Source organism: Oncorhynchus mykiss, chromosome 25 (genome assembly GCF_013265735.2).
Source record: "Oncorhynchus mykiss isolate Arlee chromosome 25, USDA_OmykA_1.1, whole genome shotgun sequence".
Taxonomy (NCBI): Eukaryota; Metazoa; Chordata; class Actinopteri; order Salmoniformes; family Salmonidae; genus Oncorhynchus; species Oncorhynchus mykiss.
This window is the reverse complement of record NC_048589.1, coordinates 45,162,292-45,177,998: the sequence shown is the minus strand read 5'-3', so window position 1 is coordinate 45,177,998 and position 15,707 is coordinate 45,162,292. Positions and strand designations below refer to the sequence as shown.

At 43.1% G+C, this 15,707-nt stretch overlaps 1 protein-coding gene across 5 annotated transcripts in view; it reads left to right on the top strand.

Annotated features, from left to right (window-relative positions):
- LOC110504281 (lysyl oxidase homolog 3B) overlaps positions 1-15,707 on the top strand; it is a 49,214-nt gene that overhangs the window by 10,857 nt on the left and 22,650 nt on the right. For 3 of the 5 annotated variants that reach the window (XM_036962590.1, XM_036962589.1, XM_036962587.1), the window contains exons 4-6: positions 1,142-1,353; positions 10,235-10,303; positions 12,976-13,026. In XM_036962590.1, coding sequence (XP_036818485.1) covers positions 1,142-1,353; positions 10,235-10,303; positions 12,976-13,026 — 332 coding nt within the window. The remainder of the gene's footprint in view (positions 1-1,141; positions 1,354-10,234; positions 10,304-12,975; positions 13,027-15,707) is intronic. The other 2 variants (XM_036962591.1, XM_036962588.1) reach the window with 1 other exon arrangement.

The window sequence follows — 15,707 nt, the reverse complement described above, 5'->3', positions numbered from 1 at the left end:
CACTCCCGTCTAGCGATATGTCAGTTGTAGCTCCCCTGCTCTGCTCAGGTTTCTGTGTGATAGCCTAATGGAAGATATCATTGTATCTGTCAAACCAATATGACACTAACCACCACAATGTGACTCCCAAGCAGCCTTGGTTTCTGAACATCATGCTTGCTTCCCGCAGTATAAATTCATTCTAAACATGCGATTAAAGCATACAACTGACAATATATTTGCATAGAGCAAAAAATGAGGATCCTGTGAATTGGCACATAAATCACATATTATGACAGACCTGTTATGGCATGCACTCCGTGAAACGCCCATTGAATGGCGTTTTTCTTTTCCATCTATGCTGTGTCTGTGTGACATCAGTGACATCAGTGTGAAGACGTCTCTGTGTGTGTGTGTGTGTGGGGGGGGGAAATGTTCCGTATGTCTCAATCTTTCTTCAGTTATGTCATTCACACCACGAGAAACTCTGATGGTCCACTTGACAGCACAAGCAGATCTGGCATCCGGCTACGTACCACCGGGACCGTACGGATCAGGAGAGAGCACGTTGTGTTTCTGTCACAGAACGAGTCAGGACGGTGGATCAGGCCTCACAAAGTTATATTGCTCTGAGGGGGTCACGTCGGGTCATAGGTGACACCACAGCACTCTGTATAACCCCTGTATGAACTACGACCCCTGACCCCCTCGTTATAGGTGTAGGTGGACGAGAGCAAGGTGGAGGAGGTGCATCTGTATGACCCCTGACCCCTTGCTACAGGTTCAGGTGGAGGAGGTGCATCTGTATGACCCCTGACCCCTTGCTACAGGTTCAGGTGGAGGAGGTGTGTCTGCATGACCCGTATAACCTTGACCCATAACCTCTGAGACCACAGGAGGTTGGTGGCACCTTCATTTGGGGAGGATGGGCTCATGTTAATGGCTGTAGTGGAATAAGGGGAATGGTATCAAACACATGGTTTCCATGGTTTCCATGGTTTCCATGGTTTCCGTGGTTTTCATGGTTTCCATGGTTTCCGTGGTTTTCATGTTTTGATGCCATTCCGTTCGCTCCGTTTCAGCCGTTATTTTGAGTCCGTCCTCCCCCATCAGCAACCTCCACTGTCTGAGACCTAACCTCTAACCTCTGACCCCTTTACAGGTGCAGGTGGATGAGGACAGGGTGGAGGAGGTGCGTCTGCGCTCGGTGGTGCCCACCAAAAAGATGCCCGTCACCGAGGGCGTGGTAGAGATTAAGTACAAGGACGGCTGGGCCCAGATCTGTGATGTGGGGTGGACCCCCACAAACACTCGGGTCATCTGTGGTATGCTGGGGTTCCCCCATGAGAGAAAGGTCAACAGGAACTTCTACAAGTAAGTCAGGGTAGAGGGATTCACTCATACCAGGGAATATATTCTAATATCTACATAGTAGGCTTAAATTGACGATATGGCAAATAGGAGTGACAATGTCGTCTGCTATTATCCCTCAGTAATTTTCCATCCAGATTGTCAGACCCCAGGTGGTTTGTCATTGTTGATAGACAACAACAAAATGTTCACCTCTTTCACACTCACTTTACAGAGTTCAAAAGTACAATTCTTGTCTTCCATAATTTGTTCAGATCTACTTGGATGTGAGGTGTCAGAGTTTGTTGTTGGCATGTCATCCCTAAGTTTGCTTATCTTGCCAATGAAATAATAATTAATAATATAGGTAAATAATAGTTAAATAATAATCATTAAAGTAGTTGGCAATATCAGTGGGCTTTGTGATGAAGGAGCCGTCTGATTCAATGAATGACGGAGCTGAGTTAGCCTTTTTTTTCTCAGAATTTCATTGAAGGTGCTGCAAATCTTTTTACTATCATTCATTAAGTGATTTATCTTTGTTTCATAGTGTAGTTTCTTCATCTTTTTTATTCAGTTTGGTCACCTGATTTCTCAATTTGCATTCAGGTTGCCCATCGGTTGTGCAGCCAGACTTATTTGACATTCCTTTTGCCTCATCCCCCTCAACCATACAATTTTTAAATTCCTCATCAATCCACGAGGATTTAACAGTTTTTACAGTCATTTTCTTAATGGGTGCATGCTTATTAGTAACTGGGATAAACAATTTCATAAATGTGTCAAGTGCAACTTCTGTTTGCTCCTCATTACACACCACAGACCAGCAAATATTCTTTACATCAACAACATAGGAATCCCTACAAAACGTATTGAATGACCTCTTATACACTAGATTAGAACCAGCCTGACCTCTTATACACTAGATTAGAACCAGCCTGACCTCTTATACACTAGATTAGGCCCAGCCTGACCTCTTATACACTATATTAGGCCCAGCCTGACCTCTTATACACTATATTAGGCCCAGCCTGTCCTCTGATACACTATATTAGGCCCAGCCTGTCCTCTTATACACTATATTAGGCCCAGCCTGACCTCTTATACACTATATTAGGCCCAGCCTTTGGAGCTTTGGTTTTCCTACATATGGCTACTATATTGTGATCGCTACATTCTGTTTTTTCAAATTGTTTTTAACTCGTTTTGTACATAATGTTGCTGCTACCGTCTCTTATGACCGAAAAGAGCTTCTGGACATCAGAACTGCGATTACTCACCTCAAACTGGACAAAGATTTTTTCTTTAATGAGTCCGAAGCGAAGTATATACTGCTTTGTCAAGACAAGTCCCAAATCCCCTTCATCAGCATGAGGAAAAGATGGAGGGGAAGGAATTTGCCAACGGTACCTTGTATTATTGGCCAACGTCATTGGAAAACAAACTGGACGATCTACAATTTAAGACTGTCCTACCAACGGGACATTCAAAACTGTAATATCTTATGTTTCACCGAGACGTGGCTGAACAACGACACTGATAATATACAGTTGTCTCCATTTGGCAAATCTGACCAGAATTCCATCCTCCTGATTCCTGCTTACAAGCAAAAACTAAAGCAGGAAGTAACAATGACTAGCTCAATATGGAAGTGGTCAGATGACTTTGATACTACGCTACAGGACTGTTTTGCAGCACAGACTGGAATATGTTCAGGGATTCATCCAATGGCATTGAGGAGTATACCACCTCAGTCACCGGCTTCATCAATAAGTGCATCGACAACGTCGTCCCCACAGTGACCGCACGTGCATTTCCAAACCAGAAGCCATGGATTACAGGCAACATCCTCATCGAGTTAAAGGGTAGAGCTGCCGCTTTCAAGGTGCGGGACACTAATCCGGACGCTTACTGTATAAGAAATCTCGCTACGCCCTCAGGCGAACCATCAAACAGGCAAAGCGTCAATACAGGACTTAGATTGAATCCTACTACACAGGCTCTGATGCTTGTCAGATGTGGCAGGGCTTGAAAAATATTACTGACTACAAAGGGAAACCCAGTCCCTTGTAAATGATAGTTGGATGAATAGTCTCTAGAGTCTAGACTAGAATGCTTTTATCACCCTGGATATATATTTTAAGTCTTTGTGTGTTTATTGGATAGAGAGAAATAGAGATGAAATGTAAGAGAGTCCTGAAAGAGAAGTGGTTCGCTTTTCAAACCCTATGCTGGCAGCGGTACAGCTGTGTTTCATTGGCTTAGAACCCTAGACTCCCGCAGGCCACTTATTCACCATTGGCTAAAAGGCTGGAATATATTATTGCGTTGGAACTTTGAGATAAAATCAGACTAGCTGATAATATTAATAGTAGGCAACAGAAGAGGAATGTTAATAACGTGTAATCGTTAATGCACCGCAGCGGAATAACAGAATGTTCTGGAACAGGGGGATCTGACCGACTTATACAATATGAACGTTGCCATAACTATTTTCAACATTGTCCTGTTTTTAAATGTCCTTAGTCACTCTAGCGACCAATTGGAGGATTCTGGACTCTTACCAGAAGGAGTTGTTGAAAGGAAAGAAAAGTTTGACATCACAGGAAGTTGGTGAAGAACGGCTCATAATAATGGCTGGAATGGAATCGAATGGAATGGCAAGGAAACCATGTGTCTGATGTGTTTGATGCCGTTCCAACTACTCCGTTCCAGTCATTAACACGAGCCCGTTGCTTGGTGGCACCCTAGGGGAGGACGGGCTCGTGTTAATGACTGGAGCGGAATGGGTGGAACGGTATCAAACACGTGGTTTCCATGGTTCCCATGTGTTTGATGTGTTTGGGGAGGACGGGCTCGTGTTAATGACTGGAGCGGAATGGGTGGAACGGTATCAAACACATGGTTTCCATGGTTCCCATGTGTTTGATGTGTTTGGGGAGGACGGGCTCGTGTTAATGACTGGAGCGGAATGGGTGGAACGGTATCAAACACGTGGTTTCCATGGTTCCCATGTGTTTGATGTGTTTGATGCCGTTCCATCTACTCCGTTCCAGTCATTACCACGAGCCTGTCCTTCCCAATGAAGGTACCACCAACCACTTGTGTTTGACTTTTACTGGCGTATTGCATTTACAAAAAAAATATTAAGAAAATAATGAATTAATTAAGAAAATAATGCAAATACAATTAACTTTAATTTTGTAATAGCCAACAATTAAATCCCAACATCATACAACATATTAATTCATCAAAAACCATCCCACTCCTTCAGGCAAAGTTCAAATCTTAATAAAAATGTTTATTTTGTTATTTTTTATTTAACCCTCATTTTACCAGGTAAGTTGACTGAGAACACGTTCTCATTTACAGCAACGACCTGGGGAATAGTTACAGGGGAGAGGAAGGGAGGATGAATGAGCCAATTGTAAACTGGGGATTATTAGGTGACCGTGATGGTTTGAGGGACAGATTGGGAATTTAGCCAGGACACCGGGGTTAACACCCCTATTCTTACAATAAGTGCCATGGGCTCTTTAATGACCTCAGAGAGTCAGGACACCCGTTTAATGTCCCATCTGAAAGACAGCACCCTACGCAGGGAAGTGTCTGGGGCATTGGGATATTCTTCTAGACCAGAGGAAAGAGTTCCTCCTACAGGCCCTTCAACACCACTTCCAGCAGCATCTGGTCTCCCATCCAGGGACCAACGAGGACCAACCCTGCTTAGCTCAGTGTTACAGAATATGACGGTGTTATGGAATATAAAGGTGTTATGGAATATAAAGGTCTTATGGAATATAAAGGTGTTATGGAATATAAAGGTGTTATGGAATATAAAGGTGTTATGGAATATAAAGGTGTTATGGAATATAAAGGTGTTATGGAATATAAAGGTGTTATGGAATATAAAGGTGTTATGGAATATAAAGGTGTTAGGGAATATAAAGGTGTTATGGAATATAAAGTTGTTAGGGAACATATGGACTCTGATTTTAAATGGTGGGCTGTGAGCCCTCCGGTTTCTTTTCCCAATATAACACTTCTCCTCCAGATTGACGGCAGACAGACAGACAGAGATCGTCAGTCTGGGCCGTCCTCCATTAATAAGGTCTTCCTCCCATCCCGTGTCATCCCGTGTGAAGGCACATGGTGTCTTATCTCTCAGTGGTGTATGACGACTGACACTCTGCTCTCTCTGACTGACTGAAGGGCGATGCAGTGATTCAGGAAGGGGAAATGGGTCGATGATTAGGCCCAAGTCCAGAACACAGAGAGAACCCTTTGGAATGCAGACACTGACTGCCTGCAATGGGAGACTATCCAAGTGAGCCAAGTAGCTATCAGTAGCTATCAGTCTGCTGTAATACTGTAGCTATCAGTCTGCTGTAATCCTGTAGCTATCAGTCTGCTGTAATACTGTAGCTATCAGTCTGCTATAATACTGTAGCTATCAGTCTACTGTAATCCTGTAGCTGTCAGTCTGCTGTAATCCTTTAGCTATCAATCTGCTGTAATCCTGTAGCTATCAGTCTGCTGTAATCCTGTAGCTATCAGTCTGCTGTAATCATGTAGCTATCAGTCTGCTGTAATCCTGTAGCCATCAGTCTGCTGTAATCCTGTAGCTATCAGTCTGCTGTAACTCAGGATGAACTGACAGTCTTGGTTTATTATAAGGAGGTCAGGGCCCATATTCATAAAGTTTATCAGAGTAGGAGCACTGATCTAGGATCTGTTTAGACTTTTAGATCAGAATGGGTAATATTACATGAACAAGGGGGGGACCTGATCCTAGATCAGCGCTCCTGCACTGAGAGGCTTTATGAATACAGGCCCAGGTTAATTTAGGTCAGGCTCAGTAACGTGATGCTAATATTTCCTGTCAGTGTCTTGGCTCCTCTCAATATTCACATTCTTCTGAAGAATGTGTTGTCTGGGAACACTGTGTCTACCTTCCTCACAGCTCAACACTATATTTTCATTAGAATATAACCTGCTGTAAAAGTTGGTCTGTTCAGTTGGAATGAGATATTATGTGTCAGGAAGTAAGGATTTTTGAATTCTGTGTGCTGAATGTTTTCATCACACCGACACCACTGTAGCAGCCAGATGGCTTTATGAGCAGGGCCCTGAACTGACCTGAACTGACCTGAACTGACCTGAACTGAACTGACCAGGAAAAACTCTGATAGGGCCCTGAGTTTACCGCAGCAGAGTACCACAGCAGAGTACCACAGCAGCAGCAGAGTACCGCAGCAGAGTACCACAGCAGAGTACCACAGCAGCAGCAGAGTACCGCAGCAGAGTACCACAGCAGAGTACCACAGCAGCAGCAGAGTACCACAGCAGCAGCAGAGTACCACAGCAGCAGCAGAGTACCACAGCAGCAGCAGAGTACCACAGCAGAATACCACAGCAGAGTACCACAGCAGAGTATCGCAGCAGAGTACCGCAGCAGAGTACCACAGCAGAGTACCACAGCAGAGTACCGCAGCAGAGTACCACAGCAGAGTATCGCAGCAGAGTACCGCAGCAGAGTACCACAGCAGAGTACCACAGCAGAGTACCACAGCAGAGTACCACAGCAGCAGCAGAGTACCGCAGCAGAGTACCACAGCAGAGTACCACAGCAGAGTATCGCAGCAGAGTACCACAGCAGAGTACCACAGCAGCAGCAGAGTACCACAGCAGAGTACCACAGCAGAGTACCACAGCAGCAGCAGAGTACCGCAGCAGAGTACCGCAGCAGAGTAGCACAGCAGAGTAGCACAGCAGAGTACCGCAGCAGAGTACCGCAGCAGAGTACCACAGCAGAGTACCACAGCAGAGTACCACAGCAGCAGCAGAGTACCACAGCAGAGTACCACAGCAGAGTACCACAGCAGAGTACCACAGCAGCAGCAGAGTACCACAGCAGAGTACCACAGCAGAGTAGCACAGCAGAGTACCGCAGCAGAGTACCACAGCAGAGTAGCACAGCAGAGTACCACAGCAGAGTACCACAGCAGAGTACCACAGCAGCAGCAGAGTACCACAGCAGAGTACCACAGCAGAGTACCGCAGCAGAGTACCGCAGCAGAGTACCGCAGCAGAGTACCACAGCAGAGTACCACAGCAGAGTACCGCAGCAGAGTACCGCAGCAGAGTACCACAGCAGAGTACCGCAGCAGAGTACCACAGCAGAGTACCACAGCAGAGTACCACAGCAGCAGCAGAGTACCGCAGCAGAGTACCGCAGCAGAGTACCGCAGCAGAGTACCACAGCAGAGTACCGCAGCAGAGTACCGCAGCAGAGTACCACAGCAGAGTACCACAGCAGAGTACCGCAGCAGAGTACCACAGCAGAGTACCGCAGCAGAGTACCGCAGCAGAGTACCACAGCAGAGTACCACAGCAGAGTACCACAGCAGCAGCAGAGTACCACAGCAGAGTACCACAGCAGCAGCAGAGTACCACAGCAGCAGAGTACCGCAGCAGAGTACCGCAGCAGAGTACCACAGCAGCAGCAGAGTACCGCAGCAGAGTACCGCAGCAGAGTACCACAGCAGAGTACTACAGCAGAGTACCGCAGCAGAGTACCACAGCAGAGTACCACAGCAGCAACATGATGAGGACCATGACCTGAGTTGTCCCTGGTCACCCTAATGTTGAGATTTATGAGACTATTGGGCAAAAACAGGATATATTACTTTTATTTTTAGAGCGTTCAAGGAGTCGAGTAGTCCAATAGCCAGGTAGTCCAGTAGCCCAGTAGTCCAATAGCCAGGTAGCCCAGTAGCCAGGTAGTCCAGTAGCCCAGTAGTCCAATAGCCAGGTAGCCCAGTAGCCAGGTAGCCCAGTAGCCCAATAGCCAGGTAGCCCAGTAGCCCAATAGCCAGGTAGCACAGTAGCCCAATAGCCAGGTAGCACAGTAGCCCAATAGCCAGGTAGCCCAATAGCCAGGTAGCCCAATTGCCAGGTAGCCCAGTAGCCCAGTAGCCAGGTAGCCCAGTAGCCAGGTAGCCCAATAGCCAGGTAGCCCAATAGCCAGGTAGCCCAGTAGCCCAGTAGCCCAATAGCCAGGTAGCCCAGTAGCCCAGTAGTCCAGTAGCCCAGTAACTCAGTAGCCCAGTAGCCCAGTAGTCCAGTAGCCCAGTAGTACAGTAGCCCAGTAACTCAGTAGCCCAGTAGCCCAGTAACTCAGTAGCCCAGTAGCCCAGTAACCCAGTAGCCCAGTAGTCCAGTAGCCCAGTAACTCAGTAGCCCAGTAGCCCAGTAGTCCAGTAGCCCAGTAGTACAGTAGCCCAGTAACTCAGTAGCCCAGTAGCCCAGTAGCCCAGTAACCCAGTAGCCCAGTAGTACAGTAGCTGAGTATGTTAATATCTGCTTTTTCTCTTTGTACCTCAGGGAGAATAGTGCTTTCCCGTAGGAGAATAGGGCTTTCCCGTAGGTAGAAGAGGGCTTTCCCATAGGTAGAAGAGGGCTTTCCAGCTGTAAGAATAGGGCTTTCCCTTTCCCACCTGGACAAAAGGAACACCAGAGGGCTTTCTTTCCCATGGGGAGAATAGGGCTTTCCTGTAGGGAGAATAAGGCTATCCAGTTGTGAGAATAGGGCTTTCCCATAAGGAGAAGAAGGCTTTCTTTCCCATACAGAGAATAGGGCTTTCCTGAAGGGAGAATAGGGCTTTCCCATAGGGAGAAGAGGACTTTCCTGAAGGGAGAATAAGGCTTTCCAGTTGTGATAATAGGGCTTTCCCATAAGGAGAAGAGGGCTTTCTTTCCCATATGGAGAATAGGGCTTTCCCATAGGGAGAAGAGGGCTTTCCCGTATGGAGAATAGGGTCCCATTTGAGACGTATATTCTAACTGTCCGGCTGCTTGTCTCATTTCCTGTTTTCTTCCTGTCTGTTTCCTGTTTGTACTGACCCTCCAGGTCTGTTCCGTCTAGTAGAAGATTCTCTGTCGTGTTTTGGAGGGGGGGTTTTCATGGAGAGGTATTTAAAGACAGGGGGAAAAAAATACAGGCTTTTCCAAATATAACGGTCAATTATCATTTTAAACAAGTGTTTCTGGAACGTACAGTGTGTGTATAGTGTAACCAACTGAAGGACCCCTTTTCTCATGCAGTGGTTTCATAACAATACCTTTGAGAAATGTATAATATACTGGCTGGCCTATCTAGGGGAACGAGTCCAAAGTCATTCAAACATGTAGTATAATATTTACACCGTTTCTGGTTGATTTTCCTCATACCGGCACCTCAGATTTTACAAATGGAGACAGACTGAGGGGGGGGGGGGCAACTTTTATACACCTGTCAGCAACGTGTGTGGCTGAAATAGCCGAATCCACTAATTTGAAGGGGTGTCCACACACACTTCTGTATACAATAGTGTACACATTAATGCTTGAAATATCTCTGTCATTGAAAAAGTAATGTAACATATTATAACTTAATAGTATAGTGGTATACTTAACAGAACTGTCCTCTCCTGTTACTCTCCTGTTACATTACCCAGGAAGCACACCTTACTGCTTTCCTCTTAACCTGACCACAGCTATCCCACACTGTCTGGGATCAGGGCAGTTATATCTCTATATAATACACTTCTTAACTAACTTCTTGGAATAAAATGTATATGTTCAGATTTGTCCCAAAAGCTGCTCCCATTATCAGTCTGTCTGTCTGTCTGTCTGTCTGTCTGTCTGTCTGTCTCTGTCTCTGTCTCTGTCTCTGTCTCTCTGCCGCTGTCTCTGCCTCTGCCTCTGCTCTACCTCTGCCTCTGTCTCTGCCTCTGCCTCTGCCTCTGCCTCTGCTCTACCTCTGCTCTACCTCTGCCTCTGCCTCTACCTCTGTCTCTGCCTCTCTGCCTCTCTGCCTCACCAGTATCTCTGTGTGAAGTCATGTTGCTGTTTGCCGTTGCAGAGCCCGTCTGGGAAAGAGAGCAGCTGAGAGAGAAGCCAGAGCCAAGGTTAAGGTTTCTGCTGGTGCCAGGTATATCAGGAAAACAACCCACTGTCCCCCCCATCCTATTCCCTATGTAGTGCACTATGTAGGGAATAGGGTTCCATTTGGAACTGGGCCTGGGTGTCTGACAGTGGGTTACCTGTAGTGGTCGTTGCTTTAGTCATTTTATAGAACATTAGTTTAGATGTTGTTTCTACCCAGCTGGTTTGAATTCACTTGTTTACTCATTCTAGCACAAATATGTTGTTGTGTTCATCTAACTGCAAAAAAAAAATAATAACTTCCTAGTCACAGAAATGCAACTCAACAAAATAGGACTGCAGATTGATCTGACATTTTAAACCACTACATTTTGTTTAAGATAAAAGGATTCTAAGGAAGCACAGGAGGCTGCTGAAATGAGGACGGCTCATAGTAACATCCGGAGTGGAGTAGATGGAATGGCATCAAATGTATGGAAAACATGTGTTTGATGTGTTCAATACCATTCCATTGATTCCGTTCCAGCCATTACTTTGAGCCCAACCTATCCAATTAAGGTGCCTCCGGACAGCTGTGTCAGGAAGTCCTTCTGAAAATAACATTTAATGTGATTGATGTCAATCTGCCCTCTGATGTTTGAGTCTGCGTCTCTAGTTCAACATTTTGAACTGCAACTTTTTGGCATCAGGACTGGAACATGACATATCCATCACTTTATAGGCTATAAAGTGTTGCATTGCTCAGCTAGCGTCTGCTGAATGGTGTGCTAGAACACATACTAATACACATAATACTAATACACATATTACTAATACACATAATACTAATACACATAATACTACTAATACACATCATACTAATACACATAATACTAATACACAATACTAATACAGATCATACTAATACACAATACTAATACACATAATACTAATATACATAATACTAAAACACATATTACTAAAACACATATTACTAATACAAATAATACTAATACACATAATACTAATACACATATTACTAAAACACATATTACTAATACAAATAATACTAATACACATAATACTAATACAAATAATACTACTACACCACACTAATACACATAATACTAATACACATAATACTAATACCCATATTACTAAAACACATGATACTAAAACACATAAAACTAATACACATAATACTAATACACATATTACTAAAACACATAATACTAATACACATATTACTAATACACATAATACTAAAACACATCATACTAAAACACATAATCCTAATACACATATTACTAATACACATATTACTAATACACATATTACTAATACACATATTACTAATACACATATTACTAATACACATATAACTAAAACACATGATACTAAAACACATGATACTAATACACATAATACTACAACACATAATACTAATACACATAATACTAATACCCATATTACTAATACACATAATACTAATACACATAATACTGATACACATATTACTAATACACATAATACTAATACACATATTACTAATACACATAATACTAATACACATAATACTAATACACATAATACTAATACACATAATACTAAAACACTAAAACACATATACTAAAAAGCACAATACTAATACACATAATACTAAGACACATAATACTAAAACACATATTACTAATACACATAATACTAAAACACATAATACTAATACACATAATACTAATACACATAATACTAAAACACATAATACTAATACACATAATAATAAAACAAATTATACTAAAATACATATTACTAATACACCAAAACACATAATACTAATACACATAATAGTAAAACAAATAATACTAATACACATAATACTAAAACACATAATACTAAAACACATAATACTAAAACACATAATACTAAAACACATAATACTAATACACCAAAACACATAATACTAATACACATAATACTAATACACATATTACTAAAACACATAATACTAATACACATAATACTAAAACACATAATACTAATACACATAATACTAAAACACATAATACTAAAACACATAATACTAAAACACATAATAATACTAATACACATAATACTAAAACACATAATACTAAAACACATAATACTAAAACACATAATACTAAAACACATATTACTAATACACATAATACTAAAACACATAATACTAATACACCAAAACACATAATACTAATACACATAATACTAATACACATATTACTAAAACACATAATACTAATACACATAATACTAAAACACATAATACTAATACACATAATACTAATACACCAAAACACATAATACTAAAACACATATTACTAAAACACATAATAATACTAATACACATAATACTAAAACACATAATACTAAAACACATAATAATACTAATACACATAATACTAATACACATAATACTAATACACATAATACTAAAACACATAATACTAAAACACATAATAATACTAATACACATAATACTAATACACATAATACTAATACACATAATAATACTAATACACATAATACTAATACACATAATACTAATACACATAATACTAAAACACATAATACTAAAACACATATTACTAATACACATAATACTAAAACACATAATGTAACATGTGTTTCTAATTTTCTCCCATTGCATTTACCATCATCATCATCATCATCATCATCATCACCTAACCAATGTTGACTTTGCAGGCTGCCACCTAAAGCTCATGCTAAACCATTCACCTCTGGGTTAAAGAAAAGGTAAACTGACTGAGACAATAAACACATTTCCCCTTAATGATCTCCTGTATAAAATGGTATCTGTTGACAGTTTGATTCATTTCCAGGCTCATCTGGGCATTGTGACCAGTGTGCATCTCAAATTAAACCCTATTCCATATACAGTGCACTCCTACTGATATGGGTCCTGGTCACCAGTAGTACACTACCCTATGGGCCCTGGTCAACAGTAGTGCACTACCCTATGGACCCTGGTCAACAGTAGTGTTCTATATAGGGCCCTGGTCAACAGTAGTGCACTATCCTATGGGCCCTGGTCAACAGTAGGGCACTACCCTATGGGCCCTGGTCAACAGTAGTGTTCTATATAGGGCCCTGGTCAACAGTAGTGCACTATCCTGTGGGCCCTGGTCAACAGTAGTGCACTACCCTATGGGCCCTGGTCAACAGTAGTGCACTACCCTATGGGCTCTGGTCAACAGTAGTGCACTACCCTGTGGGCCCTGGTCAACAGTAGTGCACTACCCTATGGGCCCTGGTCAACAGTAGTGCACTACCCTATGGGCCCTGGTCAACAGTAGTGCACTACCCTATGGGCCCTGGTCAACAGTAGTGCACTACCCTATGGGCCCTGGTCAACAGTAGTGCACTACCCTATGGGCCCTGGTCAACAGTAGGGCCCAGTTCAGTTCAACTCTACCTGCTCTATACTATACTGTAGGGCCCAGTTCAGTTCAACTCTACCTGCTCTATACTGTACTGTACTGTACTGTACTGTAGGGCCCAGTTCAGTTCAACTCTACCTGCTCTATACTGTACTGTAGGGCCCAGATCAGTTCAACTCTACCTGCTCTATACTATACTGTAGGGCCCAGTTCAGTTCAACTCTACCTGCTCTATACTGTACTGTACTGTACTGTACTGTAGGGCCCAGTTCAGTTCAACTCTACCTGCTCTGTACTGTACTGTAGGGCCCAGATCAGTTCAACTCTACCTGCTCTATACTGCTCTGTACTGTAGGGCCCAGATCAGTTCAATTCTACCTGCTCTATACTGTACTGTAGGGCCCAGATCAGTTCAATTCTACCTGCTCTATACATGCTCTGTACTGTAGGGCCAGGATCAGTTCAATTCTACCTGCTCTGTACTGTACTGTAGGGCCCAGATCAGTTCAACTCTACCTGCTCTATACTGTACTGTCGGGCCCAGATCAGTTCAACTCTACCTGCTCTATACTGTACTGTAGGGCCCAGTTCAGTTCAACTCTACCTGCTCTGTACTGTACTGTAGGGCCCAGATCAGTTCAACTCTACCTGCTCTGTACTGTACTGTCGGGCCCAGATCAGTTCAACTCTACCTGCTCTATACTGTACTGTCGGGCCCAGTTCAGTTCAACTCTACCTGCTCTATACTGTACTGTAGGGCCCAGTTCAGTTCAACTCTACCTGCTCTGTACTGTACTGTCGGGCCCAGATCAGTTCAACTCTACCTGCTCTGTACTGTACTGTACTGTACTGTCGGGCCCAGATCAGTTCAACTCTACCTGCTCTATACTGTACTGTCGGGCCCAGATCAGTTCAACTCTACCTGCTCTGTACTGTACTGTCGGGCCCAGATCAGTTCAACTCTACCTGCTCTGTACTGTACTGTCAGGCCCAGATCAGTTCAACTCTACCTGCTCTATACTGTACTGTCGGGCCCAGTTCAGTTCAACTCTACCTGCTCTATACTGTACTGTAGGGCCCAGTTCAGTTCAACTCTACCTGCTCTGTACTGTACTGTCGGGCCCAGATCAGTTCAACTCTACCTGCTCTGTACTGTACTGTCGGGCCCAGATCAGTTCAACTCTACCTGCTCTATACTGTACTGTACTGTCGGGCCCAGATCAGTTCAACTCTACCTGCTCTATACTGCTCTGTACTGTACTGTCGGGCCCAGATCAGTTCAACTCTACCTGCTCTATACTGTACTGTAGGGCCCAGTTCAGTTCAACTCTACCTGCTCTGTACTGTACTGTCGGGCCCAGATCAGTTCAACTCTACCTGCTCTGTACTGTACTGTCGGGCCCAGATCAGTTCAACTCTACCTGCTCTATACTGTACTGTACTGTACTGTCGGGCCCAGATCAGTTCAACTCTACCTGCTCTATACTGCTCTGTACTGTACTGTCGGGCCCAGATCAGTTCAAAAAAGAAAGCAATGTTGTTGTCAAGGGAAACAGCAGGATAGTTTGGGGGTATTGGATCCATACCAGGTAGGCTACTATAGATGTGTGTATGTTTCAGAAACGGTCAGGTTTAAGAGATGTGAGATGCTTTCTTTAAACTTTATTTATACTGGTACGTCAACTAAGAACAAATTGTTATTTTCTGATGACCTGTCCATGTGTGGATGAAAACAGGCAGATGCTCGGTTGGATCTTGGCTGTACTGAACACAAACATTAAGACAAGATGAGTCTTGTAACGAAGCCAAAAGGTTACATGACTTGTAGAAGTGGTTTTCTGTGAAAGTCCGGCTTTGTCGTCCAACAAATGCAGCTGAATCTTTTTTCTTTGTTGGAAAAGCTACTTAAAAATGATTCATGTCTTTCTAGCTTTTTAAGTTTATATGTTAAAAAAATGGATAAATGATAAACATATACTCGTCAGTGTACATTGTGCAATTGGCTGACGGTCAAACAGACTCTGTGTCTGGTGCAAC